A 19,261-nucleotide genomic window follows, 5' to 3' on the forward strand; every position below is an offset into this window, starting at 1 on the left:
CTATAACGCCACGTTAAGTGAGAATCTCGAGTAAAACGAAGAGAGCGGTTAGTCCCGTTACCCCAGAGATCATGGTTTTAAGTGTTTGTTTCCATAAATCGTGTTTTCCCTCCTTTTCTCTCTCTCTCTCTCTCTTTCACACACACACACACACACACACACACACACACACATTCTTGCGCAGACCCTCTTATGGGGCCCACCAGTTTTTTTATGCGTTGTGGGATCCACCCTTTCCATTGGTCCTACACTGCTGTAAAAAACAACCTTAGATCTAAAAAAAAATCTCAATCATTAATATCACTTCAATTTCACAAATTTCTAAAGTTTTGTCGAAAAAGGTATTTGGCCCCTTGTGGGGACCATTTCTAGGATTGCAGACTTGTGGGGTCCGCCCACATACACACATACATACCAAGTTTTTATATGTTAATGGGGCCCAAGGTCACTATCTGCAGCTGCTGACACCAGCCTTTATTATTACTCCCAGTTTCCTTATTTTGGACTAAAATAGTTATTTTTGTAATGAGTAATTATGTACATATGTGAAACTTTCCATCTGCCTTTACAGATTACAAGACATACGGCTTCAAAGACAGTTTTATGACAAAACTGAAATGACCGATTTTATATTATATTACATTTGTAATGACACAGTTTATGCCACACAGTTGTCAGTCAATAAACCTATGAAATGATTAAAACAAATTATTAATTTATTGCCTAGAGGTCTGTACAATCTGCACTCAATGTTTGAACATCAGCCTGAACTTTTATGTAAACCCAACAGTTTCTCTTATATAGGCTTTGAAATTATGTTTCATTGGACTGCATCCATAATGTCATGTTAACACAAATGTTCTTTCCAGTGAAGCCTCAAATTTTGAAATCATGATACAAAGATATTTAAAGAAATGAAAAAAATCATTTGAAAGTGTGTGGGGCATATGTTAAATATTTCAGTGTTCAGGCCCTAAAATAAATAAAAAAAAATTATTAAAATAAATAAGAATATATCAATATCCATCCAACATCCACACATCCAACATCCATCCATATATCCAACATCTATTCAACATCCATCCATATATCCAACATCTGGTCAACATCCATCCATCCATCCATCTATCCAACATCTGGTCAACATCCATCCATCCATCCATCCATCTATCCAACATCTGGTCAACATCCATCCATCCATCCATCCATCTATCCAACATCTATTCAACATCCATCCATCTATCCATCTATCCAACATCTATTCAACATCCATCCATCCATCCATCCATCCATCCATCTATCCAACATCTATTCAACATCCATCCATCTATCCAACATCTATTCAACATCCATCCATCCATCCATCTATCCAACATCTATTCAACATCCATCCATCCATCCATCCATCTATCCAACATCTATTCAACATCCATCCATCTATCCAACATCTATTCAACATCCATCCATCTATCCAACATCTATTCAACATCCATCCATCTATCCAACATCTATTCAACATCCATCCATATATCCAACATCTATTCAACATCCATCCATATATCCAACATCTGGTCAACATTCATCCATTCAGCCATCATCTACCCTACATCCATCCAACATCCATCCACCCAACATCCACCCTACATCCATCCATCCATCCAACATCTACCCTACATCCATCCAACATCCATCCAGCCATCATCTACCCTACATCCATCCAACATCCATCATCTACCCTACATCCATCCAACATCCATCATCTACCCTACATCCATCCAACATCCGTTCAGCCAACATTTACCCTACATCCACCCAACATCTACCCTACATCCATCCAGCCAACATTTACCCTACATCCATCCAACATCCATCATCTACCCTTACATCCACCCAACATCCATCCAGCCATCATTTACCCTACATCCATCAAACATCCATTATCTATCCTACATCCATCCATCTATCAAACATCTATTCAATATCCATCCAAAATCCACACATCCATTCTACATCCATCAAATTAAAAATAAAATTAAATAAGTGTGAAATGTGTTTATTTGTAGGCCACTGGACCACCATAAAACCTGAGCAAACCCCTACAACAACAACAACAACAACAAAAAAGATTACAACAGAACACAACCAAAGAAAAAACATATTAAGATCCTACCTCTAATGTTTTGGTTTTACCTCAGTTCCATTAGTTGCTTTAACTCTTTTCTTCTCAGGGCTGTAATGCGATTTTTAACATAAAACTTAACTGCTTTCCAGTCTCTGTTTCTGAGAGCTTGAGGTTCTGCAGTAATACAGCGCTGACACTCTTCTTTACCAGGAACTTGATTCATTACAATAAATCTCCTCAAATGTGTGTTGACTGCAGCACACTCGTCTGGGGTCCAGCTTCTTTTGACGGACGTTTGTTTTCCTATGTAGGCAAAAACAAAAAACATTGTAGGATTTCTTTTATAAAGACATTTTAATCTTAATTAACCCTGTAAGACCCACTGTTTCAGAATTACAACAATTGTGGTTATTCCCCAAAACCCATTTTGTCTTTTTTATTGTTTGTTTGTTTATACAACCACATCAATATGATATGGGGGTCCTACATTTTACTCCCACCATGTAATTGGATCCAGGATTTGTATACAAAGCCCACCCTTAAGTCAAGAAGTGACACATCCTACAACTTTCTGATCAAGAAACATCCCTTTGATTTACTGGACTGGATTCATCTCCAAGTAAGTAAAATGTTCGGAATATGTTTTTCTGTGTTTATTACAGTGTCTAGAACAAGGACATATACAGTAAATGTTGAAAATATGCCCTACATTTTGTTTAGAGCTTGTTTTATAAATGTTGCAATATTACAATGTTGGATGAGAGTGGCAGTCATAATTGCCCTGTATTTAAGAGGAACATCTTGAGGGAACTTCAATGAAAATGTTCACAACAAATTATACATGATTTAAACATTATACCCTTTGGCTTTATATCGGATTACATATTCTATACTGTATTAGAGACTTAAGTTGAAAGATATATTGCCATATCTAAACATAATTTGCTATCACATTCTGCAAGCCTTTCTAACAAAGAAATTCTGTTTGTGCAAATCTGCCTTAGTCTACTGATAAACAAAATGTTCTTATCAATTTATAGTCAAAGTGCTTATTATCATTAGGCCTATAACCTTTATTTAACCAGGTCTGTCCCATTGAGATTCAAGATCTCTTTTGCAAGAGACACCTGGCCACACCTGGCCAATCCTTCAAGTTGTGCGGGATGCTCCTGGTGCTTTGTTTTGGCATATGTGTAAATGTTCATCACTGTTAGATTTTGTTGTAAACTGGATGCTGAATGCATTCCTGTAAGGATTACAATCACAGTCTAATAAAGGTGAGCCATTAGGTAGAGTGTGACCGGTGAGATGTGTGAATAGGCTGTTTCAGTCCAAAGTGTGAACACGTCATAATGAGGCATGTGTGCTATTTGTATATACAATGTACAGTGCCTTGCGAAAGTATTCGGCCCCCTTGAACGTTTCGACCTTTTGCCACATTTCAGGCCTCAAACATAAAGATATAAAACTGTAATTTTTTGTGAAGAATCAACAACAAGTGGGTCCCAATTATGAAGTGGAACGAAATTCATTGGCTATTTCAAACTTTTTTAACAAATAAAAAACTGAAAAAGTGGGCGTGCAAAATTATTCAGCCCCTTTACTTTCAGTGCAGCAAACTCTCTCCAGAAGTTCAGTGAGGATCTCTGAATGATCCAATGTTGACCTAAATGACTAATGATGATAAATAGAATCCAGCTGTGTGTAATCAAGTCTCCCTTATAAATGCACCTGCTCTGTGATAGTCTCAGAGGTCCCGGTAAAGCGCAGAGAGCATCATGAAGAACAAGGAACACACCAGGCAGGTCCGAGATACTGTTGTGGAGAAGTTTAAAGCCGGTTTGGATACAAAAAGATTTCCCAAGCTTTAAAACCATCCCAAGGAGCACTGTGCAAGCGATAATATTGAAATGGAAGGAGTATCAGACCACTACAAATCTACGAAGACCCGGGCCGTCCCTCTAAACTTTCAGCTCATACAATGAGAAGACTGATCAGAGATGCAGCCAAGAGGCCCATGATCACTCTGGATGAACTGCAGGAATCTACAGCTGAGGTGGGAGACTCTGTCCATAGGACAACAATCAGTCATATACTGCACAAATCTGGCCTTTATGGAAGAGAGGCAAGAAGAAAGCCATTTCTTAAAGATACCCATAAAAAGTGGTGTTTAAAGTTTGCCAAAAGCCACCTGGGAGACACACCAAACATGTGGAAGAAGTTGCTGTGGTCAGATGAAACCAAAATCGAACTTTTGGCAACAATGCAAAACGTTATGTTTGGCGTAAAGAAACAACACAGCTCATCACCCTGAACACACCATCCCCACTGTCAAACATGGTGGTGGCAGCATCATGGTTTGGGCCTGCTTTTCTTCAGCAGGGACAGGGAAGATGGTTAAAATTGATGGGAAGATGGATGGAGCCAAATACAGGACCATTCTGGAAGAAAACCTGATGGAGTCTGCAAAAACCTGAGACTGGGACGCAGATTTGTCTTCCAACAAGACAATGATCCAAAACATAAAGCAAAATCTACAATGGAATGGTTCACAAATAAACATATCCAGGTGTTAGATTGGCCAAGTCAAAGTCCAGACCTGAATCCAATCGAGAATCTGTGGAAAGAACTGAAAACTGCTGTTCACAAACGTCTCCATCCAACCTCACTGAGCTCGGAGCTGTTTTGCAAGGAGGAATGGGCCAAAAATGTCAGTCTCTCGATGTGCAAAACTGATAGAGACATACCCCGCAGCTTACAGCTGTAATCGCGCAAAAGGGTGCTGCAAAGTATTAACTTAAAGGGGGCTGAATAATTTTACCGACAATATTTCAGTTTTTATTTTTTTGTTTAAAAGGTTTGAAATATCCAATAAATTTTGTTCCACTTCATGATTGTGTCCCACTTGTTGTTGATTCTTCACAAAAAATTACAGTTTTATATCTTTATGTTTGAGGCCTGAAATGTGGCAAAAGGTCGAAAAGTTCAAGGGGGCCGAATACTTTCGCAAGGCACTGTACATTTGTTTCAATTTTATCTTTTTCATTTCAGAATGCCACCAGCAAGGAGAAATCCTCGGTACAATGTGCACAATGTAATTGCCATCATCCAAAAAGGAGAAGGTGATGTGGACATAGATTTTGACGACACTGATGCAAGTGATGAAGAATCAGATATTGATGTCTCTGTGGACAAAGAAAACCAAGAACCTACCGATTGTCCAGCTAATGTGAATATTGAGCCTGGGCAATCAAAGAAATACATCATGCCACATGACAGACATCACTGATTTTCTGGTCAAGCTCTCACAGATGATGTCACCTCCCTCCACACACCAAGCTCTGGCAAAACAAAATACGTTTTGCTTTGGTTCAAGCTCTGGCAACAAATACGAATGAGTACAGCATTCAAAATGACGAAAGATCAGTCAACACTAATACAAAAGAAATACAGGCAGCATTGGGCATGTACCTGAGGATGGAACATTACATTTTGTAAACAATTTAACCGTGCCAAGAGACTGAAAAGAGGGACAAACTCTGGAAACTCAGACCGCGGCTTAATTCACTCAGAGAAATACTGGCCGGCAGAGGTACCGAAGAGCGCATTCCATGGACAAGATGATGATACCCTTCAACGGGAAGTTCAGCAGCATCAAGAAGTATATGCAAGGTAATCTACGCTCATGGGGCTTTAAAGTATGGGTGAAAGCTGGAATCTCTTGCATGATGCTTGACTTTGATGTTTACCAAAGGGAGCAACAATGAAGTACGAGTCATATCTGAACTTGGATTGTCAGGTGATGTTGTAATGAAGCTTGCCTCCACATTTCCAAAGGGTCAACACAACAAGATCTAGGCAGACAACTACTTCACCTCCGTTCCACTGGTAGTGAAGCTCCTTGAGAAAAGAATCCATTATGTGGGAACAGCCAGGCAAGTGCATCTACCCAACTGTAATCTTTACATGTGAAGAGCTTGAAGAAGAAGGGCAGAGGAAGCTTTGACCACAGAGTGGAGGAGAAACAACATCTGTGTGTCATCCTTCGCTGGACCAGAACCTGTTCAGGAGATTCAACACTGGGACAAAGCCGCCAAAACCTACATTGATGTTAGAAAGGCTTCCATTGTGGACATCTACAATAAATACATGGGAGGGGTGGATTTGTTGGACTCGATTACAGCAAAACACAAGTATGCACTGAAATCCGGGGTGGTACATGTACATGTTCTGGCACACAATCACCCTTGCTGTGGTCAACGCCGGCTCCTCTACAAGCAGCACAGCCTATGCTCTCAGGATGCCAAAGGAGGAGATACTGAACATGAGAAAGTTCCAAGCACAGCTGGCTTCCCCTCTCATTACGGTAATGATCCATTTGTGCTATTTACCTTGTTTGTGATAAATCAGACTGGTATTTGAGATGTACATAAATTGATACATTTGTTCTTTATATTCTAATCTGGTGGACACAACACTGAAAACGCGAAAGAGAGGACGACCATCTTCAATCAACAAGAGCCCAGAGACAGGAGCCCTCTGAATAGTGGAAAAAGACCACACATGGTTGATGGAACTCCAAAGGCTCCCTCTTCTAAAAAGTCACGCAAACCACCGCCCATGGATGTGCGCATGGACCAAACTGGACATTTCCCCCTGAAGACAAAGAGAGGGCACTGCAGACATTGCAGTAAAGGGTACACCAATACCCAATGCAGCAAGTGTGATGTCCGCCTCTGTTTTTCAGAGGACAGGAACCGTTTCTGAGATTACCACTATAAGTAAAGGTGGACTTCACACTGAGCACACAGATTTCAGTGGAGAGCGAGAGAACACTGCAGACATTGCAGTGTTAACAATGTAAATAAAGTTCTTATTTGTTGGAATAAACAACTCTTCATAATAACATGACTGAGATTATTATTCATATTATACACTGGTTTGGAAAAAACAAAAACACTGCAAATTAATCCTTAATTATGCAGCTTGATGGGCACCTCTGCGGACCTGACGTGCTGCCCAGCTACACAAACGCAGCTACGTGGATGTACTCTCTTGTGATTGGCTAGAGTCATCACTAGTCTCCGGATGTTTGGGTCTCGTTGCTGAAAGAGTGCATGAAGCGGTGGAAAAAAACCCAGCCCCCCTGTGCTGCCAGCTTCTCCAAGCCCCGTGCTCCCTCTTTTGCCAAAACCACCATGAGAACGACCGACAACTGGCTGAAGGAAGAGCTGCAACGGGTGAACAAAAGGCAGAAAGCAACCGAGGAGTGCCTGCTCAGACGCATTCAGTTTAGTTTTGCTTTTTAACTTTATTTATAGTTAACTGTTTCGATTGCATTCTTTTTTCTTTGTGTGTTGTATTTATTAAACTAAGTGGTTTGCAGTGGCTCATTGTACTTCTGGGACGGCATTACATTATAATTAAACTGAAAAAAAACAACTCGAGTACAAACACACTCTCTCACTTAAAGCAATTTTATTCTTTCTTGCATTTCACAAAACAAAATAATAATAAAAAACAATAATAATGATAATATTTTCTATTTATAAGGCACTTTTAAAAAAGTTCATTTAATAAAGTCAGCTGCATGTGGAGGCTTAATGAGACTTGGATGAAGGAACACTAGCAGTTAGGAGGTATTTAAGGTGATTATAGGTTGTTAGAGTTTTTCAACTGGTCACTGTACACCTCCGTTGTTGGAGGAAATGCAAGCATTTTTCCTGAGTAACTCCATAAAGTGTTAAAGATTTTTTTTTTTAAATACAACAGACTTCTTATTGATATAAAGGTGATAATGCCAGTCTTTCCCCAACCCTACAACCTGCGACAATGCAGGCTCACAAGGTCTGTTCCTGCAACAGCTTCTTTCAAGCCACTGTCAGGCTTGTGGCACCGGACAGTAAGAAGGGACAGACATATTTCAAGTGTTGAGTCAAGGAAGCAAAGTAAAAGCCCTTAAAAATAAATGAGCAACTCTGGCCCAAAAGAGAGTGCAAGCCCCAAAGCTTACCTCTCTTTTTTGCAGACACACTCCGGTTTTGGACTTGTGATGTGGAGGGACATTCTTGCAGAGATGACATGCTGACCTCATCTTCTGACCCTCTTCTCTTGGCATACTGACATCTAGACAAAGAAATAACTTTATTGTAGTATTCACTACATGAAATATGTAATAGCCGTCAGTACAGTGGTTGTGTTATTTTATAAAATAATTTAGTATATTCAATTAAATTTTCAATTCAGTTTATTTATATAGCGCCAATTCACAACAGATGTCGTCTCAAGGCACTTAACAAGAAGTCAGTATATGGGATTTGTGTCTCTTAAAGAGAGACAGTTTATTTCATCCCGTCTCCTATCGTCCTAAATTCTTTTCAAGTGACTAGTGACGTGAAAATATTAGTTGTCATGTTAGCCCAGGGATGGGCAACTCCAGTCCTCAAGGGCCACAATTCTGCAGGTCTGAGATATTTCCCTGCTTCAACACACTTTTAATGCACAATTAATGCACCAGGCGAGGAGGAGGACTCGACCGGATTTTGGCAACGAGACCGCGGCCGCGGGGAGTGATAGGGTTGGCCTACCGGGTTGTTTTTTCCGGTATGCTGGCTGACCAGTAGCCTACACCACTGGGCACGCTTGTATCTTTTTTGTTTTTTTAAGCACACACCTGATCGCTGATCACTGGACATCACTCCTGCAGGTGTTTATGCCAATCCAAAAGATTCAATTTCAAATGAGTCCATTTAGATTCAGATTTTAAAAGCGATTGTTCAAAACAAATCGATTCAGGTTCAAAGTGAATGATTCCCATTCAAATATAAAAATTATTTAAATTCGCTTACTAGTGGCACAAAATTTATCACATAAACAAGTTAATTATATTGTTAAAATGTGTTTTGGGGCTTACCAGAATGCTTTTTGTGCGTCTCAGTGGTTCATCATATGATTGATTGTTGGAATGGTTGCTTGGAGAAGCCTCATCACAAGTTTCTTTCACACAGGTTTCATCTGAATCGTACAAATGATCTGAAACATCTGGGCCAATATCATTCTGCCCTATAATAACATCCAGGTGTGGGGTGGGAGGTTCGTTTTCCATACCATCCTCATCAGTTTCATCACTATCTGGATAATCAACCAGTGAAAATCCTTGGACAGTAAATACCTAAAAATAAACAAAAATTCATTAAGTATGGTATTAGAAAGGTTGGCCAAAGAAACATGGCATGGTCTTACTAAAAATCTAAATCCAGAAATGTGAACATCAGCCCTTTTAGACAGTGTACAATTATAAATGTTAAAATCAGAGTACAGCTATACTATAGTATTACAATACTATCATATAGTTGCCTGAGGAAGACCATTTGGATCGAAACGTTTGTTTTTTAGTGAATAAAAAAGGTAACTGTGAACTTCAGCCCAGTATGCAGATTTTCTTCTTTTCTCCCCAGATGTTACCTTAATGCATTAAAAGGTGCCCCACAAGAATGGGACCGGAAAGATGCCTGTGTGTGTTACATTACCTGGCCTTTACAACCAAATAAGGTCACCTGACTACTTTAAAGCCCCATGAACATTGGTCCTTGGTCCAATTGACCATTACAGGGGTTTTCAGTGCATCAATTCAAATCAAAAAGATGCTTTAAAACATCTAACAGCTCAGATACAGTATACAATTACGAATGTTAAAATCACAGTTGAGGTCATGTCAGGTGTTGCCATAGTGCATTAAAAACAATTACAGTAAGAACTGGACGGAAGGGCCCCCACATGGGTCAGACTAGAGAAACACAAGTGTGTAAAGGAACAAAATGTATTGGGAAGATGGAAGGACCCCATAAGAACATGACTGGAAACATGCCGGTGTGTGTGACATTACCTGGCCTTTAACACCCAATATAAAGCCACATAAGCATTGGTCCACTTTAGTAATAGAACACCACCACATACATGTCAGCATAGATGAATGTGTTTGAATGTACTTTTACCTGTGTGCAGGTCTGATCTGGGTTTGGTCCATTATTAAGCGGAACAGGGCTGGTCTCATTCTCTACTGCTGCAGCAGGAGTCTGAAGGCCTTTCACCTGAAATCTAGACAGACAAGAAGAGACTCAGAACTGTATGAAGAGACATTCACGGGCTAATAAGGTCACCTAATGGTGAAACAGAACTGAACTTCAACTGAGAGCATGCACTAAAAAGCAGCTCACGTCTATTCCAGGAGTTTGCAGTGGATCAAATCAAAATATTGCTTTAAAACATCTAACAGCTCAGATACAGTATACAATTGTGAATGTTAAAATCATAGTTGAGGTCATGTCAGGTGTTGCTATAGTGCATTAAAAACAATTAAAGTAAGAACTGGACGGAAGGGCCCCACATGGGTCAGACTAGAGACATGAGTGTGTAAAGGAACAAAATGTATTGGGAAGATGGAAGGACCCCATAAGAACATGACTGGAAACATGCCGGTGTGTGTGACATTACCTGGCCTTTAACACCCAATATAAAGCCACATAAGCATTGGTCCACTTTAGTAATAGAACACCACCACATACATGTCAGCATAGATGAATGTGTTTGAATGTACTTTTACCTGTGTGATCTGGGTTTGGTCCATTATTAAGCGTCTTAGGACGTTTGAGCGTTGAGTGTGTGAAACCAATGCTATATATTGCTGTAATTGCAAAGTAAATTTGCGGTCTTTTCTATTATTTTCTCTCACCTGTCCTGCTCTAACAAACCAGCTGCGTGTAGGATGAGTGACTCCAAAACGGCACCGTAACGTTAGCTTCAGGCCTGCGTTAGCTTCTGGCTAACCTCCACCAGCGAATCCAGCCCTGTCTTGCTCACAATTCACAACCAACTACACTTTTAACGATACGACTTCACTGCACCCCGTCTCTGCCCCGCTGTCATGTCCGTGGTGACATGTTATTAGGTTAAGCCAACTGCTAATAGTAATATTATGTCGCTAACGTTAGCTAAATTGCAGCCAAAAGAGGTAGCAAACATCACAATATACTGTAACGCCAAAATAAACTCATTATGAAAACCATGCCTAGCTTACCTGTTACATGCAGAGGTCGGTATTTGTAAAAATATTCAGATTTCCAAACACTCCATCTTCTTCTGTCTTCAATCTTCTATCCTTGAAGTCTTCTTCTTCTTCTTCGTGTGCTATTTCCGGAGTTTTCCTTACATTCGCGGCAGATTGTACAGTGCAGTAAATTCATTGGCCAAAGGTTTCAGATTCCCGCGGTGTGTATTCGATTTTGCGGGAAGTGTATCCTGACTTCCGGTAAAAAAAAAAAAAAAAAAAGCTCGAGGATACACACCTTCACACACTTACCCACTTTTTGCTACCTTTATGGGCCACTTTTTAGAGATGAAAAAAGCGATGGTAGCATCAGGGGAAGCTGCTGAGCTTATTTTAATTGAAATCGGAGTGGGGCCCACCATTTTGGGCCCCACTCCGATTTTGGACCTCCTTAGGTGGGTGTGCTCCCACCGATGGGAACCCACACCGACGTAAATGTTAGTGCACACACACATACATCCAAGCTAGCTACGTAGCCCCGAGCTAACGCTGCTGGTTTACCCACGTGGAGTACGTATAGGGCTAACGCTTGACTTAGCATAAGCGTGCGCGTTGCCTCGCAACCCCCCCCCTCGGCTTCTTCACCCCCTCCGGGTGCACCCAGCACCACTACCGCCCTCTTGAGGCTAAATAGTTAGGTGCAGCTCACTGGAGTAGCCATTTTAGTAGTTTGTGTTAGACTACATTTCGACACCGCCCCCCTTTACTCTCACTCACTCTCACACACACACACACACCCAGACACACGCCGCACAGACACAGAGGTGTCTGTGCTGTTTTGGTTTCTTACTTTGTTTTGATTGTGATATTGTAAAAGGGTATATAAGTTTATTATTGAAGGATTGCTGATTGGCTACTGATAATTGTGATGTTTAATAAATCTTATTATACTTTAAATAGCAGTTGCTTGTGATTATTTGTGTACTTATTGTAATAATTGCTGGCTAGACGGGTCTGTGCTTTAAATCACCCCTTCCTTTAAATCCTTTTAAGGGATTTTAACAGAAATGAGACTGTTCCACAGTTGATCATTGGTCCCTGACTTACAGGGTGGTGCCCCGTTTTGAGTGTTTATCGATTTGATAAAGTTATGAATAACCATATTCATAACTTTATTAATATTGATAAAACATATTTTGATAATTTGCTAATGATCAATCTGTACCCTACAAGAGTAAATCCAACACTAGCTAGCTACACTTTCGGCATAACTATAGTATATTTACAGTTTGAATTTCGTCACGTCACTTATATAACCTCTACCCCAAGGTCTTATAAAGCTGACAATGGTGTCAGATTTCAATTTAATGAATTTTTGTGAACACTAGGGGTTTTGTTAGCTGCAACTGTCCCTTCAATCCTATGTGTACAGATTGCGTCTAGTTAGCTTAATTTTCGGCGTAATTAGAGTATATTTACAGCTTGAATTTCGTCACACCACTTATATAACATCTACCCCTAGGTCTTATAAAGCTAACAATGGTGTCAGATTTCAATTTAATGAATTTTTGTGAACACTAGGTGTTTCGTTATCTGCGACTGTCCCTTCAATCCTATGTGTATAGATTGTGGCTAGTTAGCTCTCATTGATAGAGCTAGCTCCATCCAGCCGCAGACTCTATCAATGAGACTCGCGGACAAGAGGCGTTTATTTCACCGATCGTTTGTTTAAATAGGCAGCGGCGTTTGGTAGTCCATTAACCCAAAAAACGGTGACTTTGTGCGGGTATGGAGTGCTGTGGGCTGCCAGCCGTGATGGAGCTCAATCTACCTCACAGCAGGCCGGGGTCTGTGAAGGAAGGCAGGCCAGGCGGCGAGGCAGCAACACAGGCAGCACCGGCCGCTGAACTCCGACACACAGTCGGACAAAATTTGCAATTAGACATCACTTTTCGTAAAACGGCCCATATTTGACCTCTACATAGTTGATTTCTCACATAAAAAAGTCTCAGAAGTGAATTTAATGGTAAAATAGCAGATGAACAATGTATACAATTTCTGAGATCTGCACGACCGAGATTCAGAAGACTAACTGATCTCAGGTCAGTTGTGTAGCCTATGTAAATGTTGGGGCGTGACAAAGAGAGAGACTGGAGCCAAATGAGGAGGAGCCACCGAGTTGACGTCAACTAGGCGGATCGTTGAGATTTGCCCATTTTCAGAGGCAGTTTCAAATTGGGAGATTTGCAGAGGAAAGAGGTGTCAATGGGATTTAGAGGTTCTATGTATGTCCTAGTTACCCACTAAATTGTCATTATTCAACTATGACAAGGTAAAATCGGTTTTGCATTCTATCACCCCTTTAAATAGGGCATTTTCCCTTATTTCTGGTGTGCCATAGCATTCCTGAAGTCTATCCCAGGACAGATGGAGGGCAGCTCGGGTGTTTGCAACAGGAACAGCACGGATCTTCTTCACATGGTCAGATGACTCTTTACCCAGCCACTTCACCAGGAGGTCTAACTCTTTGCTATATGTGAGCCCTAAGCCCTGAGTTGCATTGAAGAATGATGACTGCCATGCTCTGAAGTTCTCTGGTGTGTCATTGAATCTAGTGAGGCCAGTAGTCACTAATTCTCTGCGTGCTAGGAACTTTGCAAAATCTGTCATGGGCGGAGGGTTGACGTGAAGAGGGGGATGCGGACCATATTGTCCGTGTGGATTGTCTGATGGTTGAGCTAGGTATGCATTCTGTGGCATGTGCATGGTTATTCACTGGGGGTTTGAAAGCATTCTGTGGAGGGTTCTCCTCTGCAGCTACAGGTGATGACTACCGTGTGGGGTGGTTTTCATTGTACCGCACTCCATGGTATGGCGAGAAGACAGGAGACTGAAAACTGAGCTGTGAATGGCATTGCACATACTCTTCTGTGCGCTGTCTAATCAAGTGTGGCAGTACAGCACTTCTCACACTTTGACTGTCTTCATTTTCTATAGCTGCAGCTGCTTCTAAAACTTCAGCTTTTACCCTTGCTGCCACTGCTTCCTTCTCTATTTCTAATGCTTCCAAATCTGCTTCTAATGCAGCCTTTTTTAAATCTAGCTCAGCTCTCTCCTTTTTCATTTCCAGCTGTTTTTTAGCATAGGCTAACTTGGTCAGTGCTCCTTCAGCTGAAACTTGTCACCCCAACATTTTTAGTACACAAGTGAAAACATATATTACATGGTTTTAGTATACATTCCATACAAATATCTCAACTTAAAATGTGTTTTTCCTGGTATGTTTTTCAAAACTAACCTGACACTTGTTGCAACGTGAGCTGTCTTAAAAAGCTAGGTTAAAAAGCTGCATTAACTGCAGTGATATTAAAGTTGATCTCTCCACAACTGACTGTGCAGTGTTTTCTCCACAGTTGGACCCCCATTCGGCAGTGTGATGTATGAGTTTGTTGGGAAGACTGCTCCTTTCCTTATTCTGGCTTTCCTGGCTTTGTTTGATGGAGGTACAGTTACATTGTGTCTTATTGTACATCCAAACCAAGAATAGTCACTGTAGAAGGAATGTTAAAGATAATGTGTGAGCTCGACATTGTTGAACACAATTCCATACCTTTTTGAAATACTATGTATTCTCTTAGATATCAAAGGCTTACATTGAGTTAATTCAATGTGTGTATTTACAGCTCTGCAGCTCTTTGTTCTTCAGCCCACCAAGGTGGAACCAGAGGTGAGTTTGTTTGCGTGATCATACTTTTCCTAAACCTTATTACTTCATTCAGATGATCTTTACAGCTGCAGAACATTTTCATGCCATTTTTTTTCTTAATTGGATCATACATACAGGAAATGTGGACAGAAACATAGAAGGTGGATGACATGCAAAAAAACATCCATGGCCTTTGGTAAATGGTAAATGGACTGCACGTACTGTATATAGAACCTTTAACCTGACACTAGTGCAAAATACTTTACAGTGCCTGACATTCACCCAACCAAACAAGGACACTCAGGGACAATTTAACATTCAGGATCCAACCTTCAATTCTGCAATCCATTTTCGAGCTAAAGTCCAAATGACTGATTTAAAACTGTATAAGCCCACATAACCTGAATAAGAGCAACAAAGGGAACTGTAAGTAATTAAAGTAATCTTTCGTCTGACCATTACTGGCTCTTTTCTTTGATCTGTGGAGGTTATGGGTGTCTTTAACAATGGCTGCCAAGAGGCACCAAGCCACAGCCAATTAAAAGGCTATTTGAAAAAAAAGTACAAGGAAAGTAGTGGTGGTGTAACGGATCATAGTACATAGTATGTCTATGGGCGTTTTCACACATGAAAGTCCGAACCAAGGTCCGGACCAAGGTTCATGTTTTTGTTACATTGTATACATTTGATCCGGTAAGTTTTGGTTTCACACTGCAGTTTTGCAAGCGCACTAAAGATCTCTACGTGACAAAACTACGTCCTGCCGTCATCACATGAGCTGCGTCTCCAGATACTTAGAACTGATTGGTTTGTTGACGGCTTCCCCGTTCTCTCGTATCCTCTCTCTGGGTCAGAGTTTAGGCTATTCAACTGACCGCTGCTCTCCCCTACTGCCACGGCTCTTTTTGTTTTGTTGTGATGTAGAGAAGCAAGACACGGGACTTTCTTTCTGGAGCATTTATTCAGAGACAAACGGAAACATACACTGTAGCCTACATTTACTACCACTTAACAAATAAACTGCTGATGTATTATCTGCTCTGATAGCTGACAGCTGTATGCTCTGAGCGCATTTACAGTCTCTCTCTCTCTCACTAAGCACCGAGCTGTTCCTTAAAGAAGCTTCCCCGGTCTTGTAACACGAGGAGAGCCTGCCAGAGATTCCTGTATTTGGTCCGAAAGTCCGAACCATCCCAAAAATGCTTTCACACTATAAACGAACCGGATCATGGTTCAGTTTGGTCCGGACCGAGACCACCTCTTTTTGTCGGACCAAAATTTGGTCTTTTGATCCGGACCATGGTCCGGGGGAGGTTTCACACCTGTAATTTTGGTTCGGATCAAACTAAAAAGTCTGAAAGTCCGGACCAAACGAGGTATGTGTGAAAACGCCCTATGTCTACGTCTATGTTTCGGCAGACACTACGGTTGAGTTTAGGTGACAAAAACAACTCCCCGGCTTGAACGCGTTGTGTTTTATGACAGTTCTTTAAGTAATAAATGGAAAGCATTGAAAAATGTATATTGTCACCCCGTTTTTGGTGCTGATCGGAAAATTTATCCAATCCGTGACTGAAGGCTGATTTGATGGTTTGTCTGCTTCTCCATGCTTATTCCTCTGCATGGAGTTTTAATTGTAATCATAGCAAGGTGTTTGATACAACAGTATGGGACAATTAGGATTAAAGAGAGTGAAAAGCACTTCACAATGATTTCAATGAACTCATTAGACATGGTTTTTTTAACACTAATTAATGACTGCTTCAGAAACGAGAGAGAGTGCTCTGCTGCTTCTTTTCAGGATGACACATGATCTGATCTATTAGTGGAGATACTAGCCAAACAGATCTGCTGATGGAAGCAAAGCCAACGAGGTCATCAGCAGATGCTTTCACCTTTTCAGTATTCTTCATCTAATGCATTTCTAAAAGATGCCCCGGGTGCCTCATTAGACATTTCAATTAGGTTCCACAGAGGCTTGCGGCAAGGCACAATAGGGTTGTGTACCGAATGTGGTACTTTTTAGGGTACCGACTGAAAAAAACACAACACATTCTTACTCCCAGCGTGTCAAAAGCAACGCTTGGTCAGTGGCCTTTGGCATTTGTTATTGACGCAAAAGTCTCCTTTAGCGTCTAGTCCTTTGGCGTCATATTTAGATGCGTTTGGTCAGGACTCTTGGCTTAAATTTTGGCTTAGATTTTAAACCCGTACAGGGCTCTATCATTGGGTACTGGCACGATATTTCAAATACCAGTTAAAATGTGAATGGTACCTATGTTAGTCCTATTAGGCTATTAGGGGGAATTATTGGAATTGTTTGGTCTGTATATTATGGAGTGTGGTCTAGACCTACTCTATCTGTAAAGTGTCTTGAGATTACTCCTGTTATGATTTGATATTATAAATAAAATTGAATTGAATTGAATAGGTTCAGATAGTGTTATTCTGCTTATATTTAGCAGTATGCTCATTAGCTCTGTATCCAGCGCACAGTCACCTATTCTGGGGTATCAACTTCTGGCGATCAGCTTTGTGGGAAATTAAGAACTCTCTGCACTGGTGGTGGATGTCCTTGAAGCACTTGCATCATTAGGTTTGCTTTTTTAATAACAAATCTGTCCATTTAATTCTCACTCTGATTACCTAACGGACATGCACGCACTGTGGGGGGAATGGAGGCGTTTTCATCCAAGAGACGCTGTGATTGGTGGATAGGATACGGAGCAGGGGACTGACAGCAACATAACCAATCACATTATGACAGACGCTCCACTTAGCACCAATTGCAATGTTTAATTTTAAATAAATGTAGCCTACTGGCAGTCTGGCACACGTGGGTGCTCAGTGGGTGCTGGTATTTTCCGTGGGTGCTCGAACTCCGGAGCACCCACGGTATCGGCGCCTATGTCTTCCTCCGATGTAGACGTAGCCAACACTAAGTCAATAGATAGTAGGCTATACAGTGGAGTTGCATATTAAGTGGTTCAGGGTCCTTCTGTAAGTCATTTTGGTGTACACTTTGGTTTTGATAAATTCTACAAGCAGCAACACCACAGGCCAAGCAATCAGCCCGTTTTCAACGGGCACAGAACTAGTATTTGCTAATAATATGTTGGATTCATGTTGAGACTTTTTTAATTTTTTAAAAAACGTAAAAAAAATAACAGTAATTTGAAGCCCCCATGGAAATATTACAAAGGGTTGATTCTGTCTTTGAAATACTGGCTGAAATTCTATTTTCTTATATTTGATTTATTCATACGTTTTTTAAACAAAGGTAGTACTGTCAGACAGTTTCCATTAACCATGTGTTTGGTTACTTTGCCTTACATATTTGCCCACTGAAAAGAATGCCATTGGAGAGTTTGTATATCCAAGTTTATTACAGTATTACATTAAATATTGTTGCAAATATTATCCATAAATGAATTCAGTCAGTGCTATGACACCCAGACCAGAGTAGTTCTCAAAGGTTGTATTTCACTGGGAGGAGGAGGTTAACTTAAAGGTAGTCTATATTCACTACCTTCCACTTCCTGCTGAGTTCTTCAGTAAGCAATGACTTAAATGCTATCTGTCTGCTCATGTAAATGTGTGATAAAGTAATAGCATACTATATCTAATTCCTCTCTCTATAAGATAAGTTGTCCGAAGAATGCTTTTTAATTACACTAATTACTATAACTTCACTGTAGATTGGTTCAATCAGATTATCATTTTGAGGTGTAGTTTGGCTTGCATATAGTATAACCCAAGAACCACATTTAGGCAACATCTACATATTTATTTAATTTATCACAGCCAATGAATGCAGAGAGTTAAGTTGGTCAGAATATAGCTAGCATAAATAATTAATATAATTAAATAATTTCGTTTAGGCTATGCCTCTGTGCCTAGACCTGCCAACAAATGCTTATTGTTAGAAGAAACCAAAACACCCCTTCTTAGACCTATAGACCACTACTGACCTCAATCACACCGGCTCCCTCAGAAACAACTGCCCTGACAATCTCCTGCTTCTCTTTCTTTCTGCTAAAATATCTTCCAATATCCATCTGTGTGTGTGTGTGTGTGTGTGTGTGTGCATGCAGTAGCGAGTTCAGACCAAAGATTAGCGACGACACAAGATGAATCCTCTAGTTACTTGCAACGCTCCGGTCTACAACACTCTGAAAGCTGCAAATTCACACCAATGCAACGAGACGGTGCATCATCTTGATAGCACAACGACTCTTTGTACTTCTGTCTACCTTCCGACTTTTCCGCTATTTTGTAGCTGGATATATATCATTTGTTGCGTCTAAATATGAATTGGGATACGGTTAGTTATAATGAGATGCTTGATACAGTTGCAGAATCTTTGCTTTGTTTTAATGTCGCTTGG

General features: G+C 40.6%; 1 protein-coding gene across 1 annotated transcript in view; it reads left to right on the forward strand.

Annotated features, from left to right (window-relative positions):
- Window positions 1-19,261, forward strand: part of LOC120547824 (synaptic vesicular amine transporter-like) — a 150,200-nt gene that overhangs the window by 25,354 nt on the left and 105,585 nt on the right. Inside the window, exons 6-7 of the mRNA XM_039783517.1 lie at window positions 14,582-14,671; window positions 14,852-14,895. Of these exons, the coding sequence (XP_039639451.1) occupies window positions 14,582-14,671; window positions 14,852-14,895 (134 nt within the window). The remainder of the gene's footprint in view (window positions 1-14,581; window positions 14,672-14,851; window positions 14,896-19,261) is intronic.

Source organism: Perca fluviatilis, chromosome 19 (genome assembly GCF_010015445.1).
Source record: "Perca fluviatilis chromosome 19, GENO_Pfluv_1.0, whole genome shotgun sequence".
NCBI lineage: Eukaryota > Metazoa > Chordata > Actinopteri > Perciformes > Percidae > Perca > Perca fluviatilis.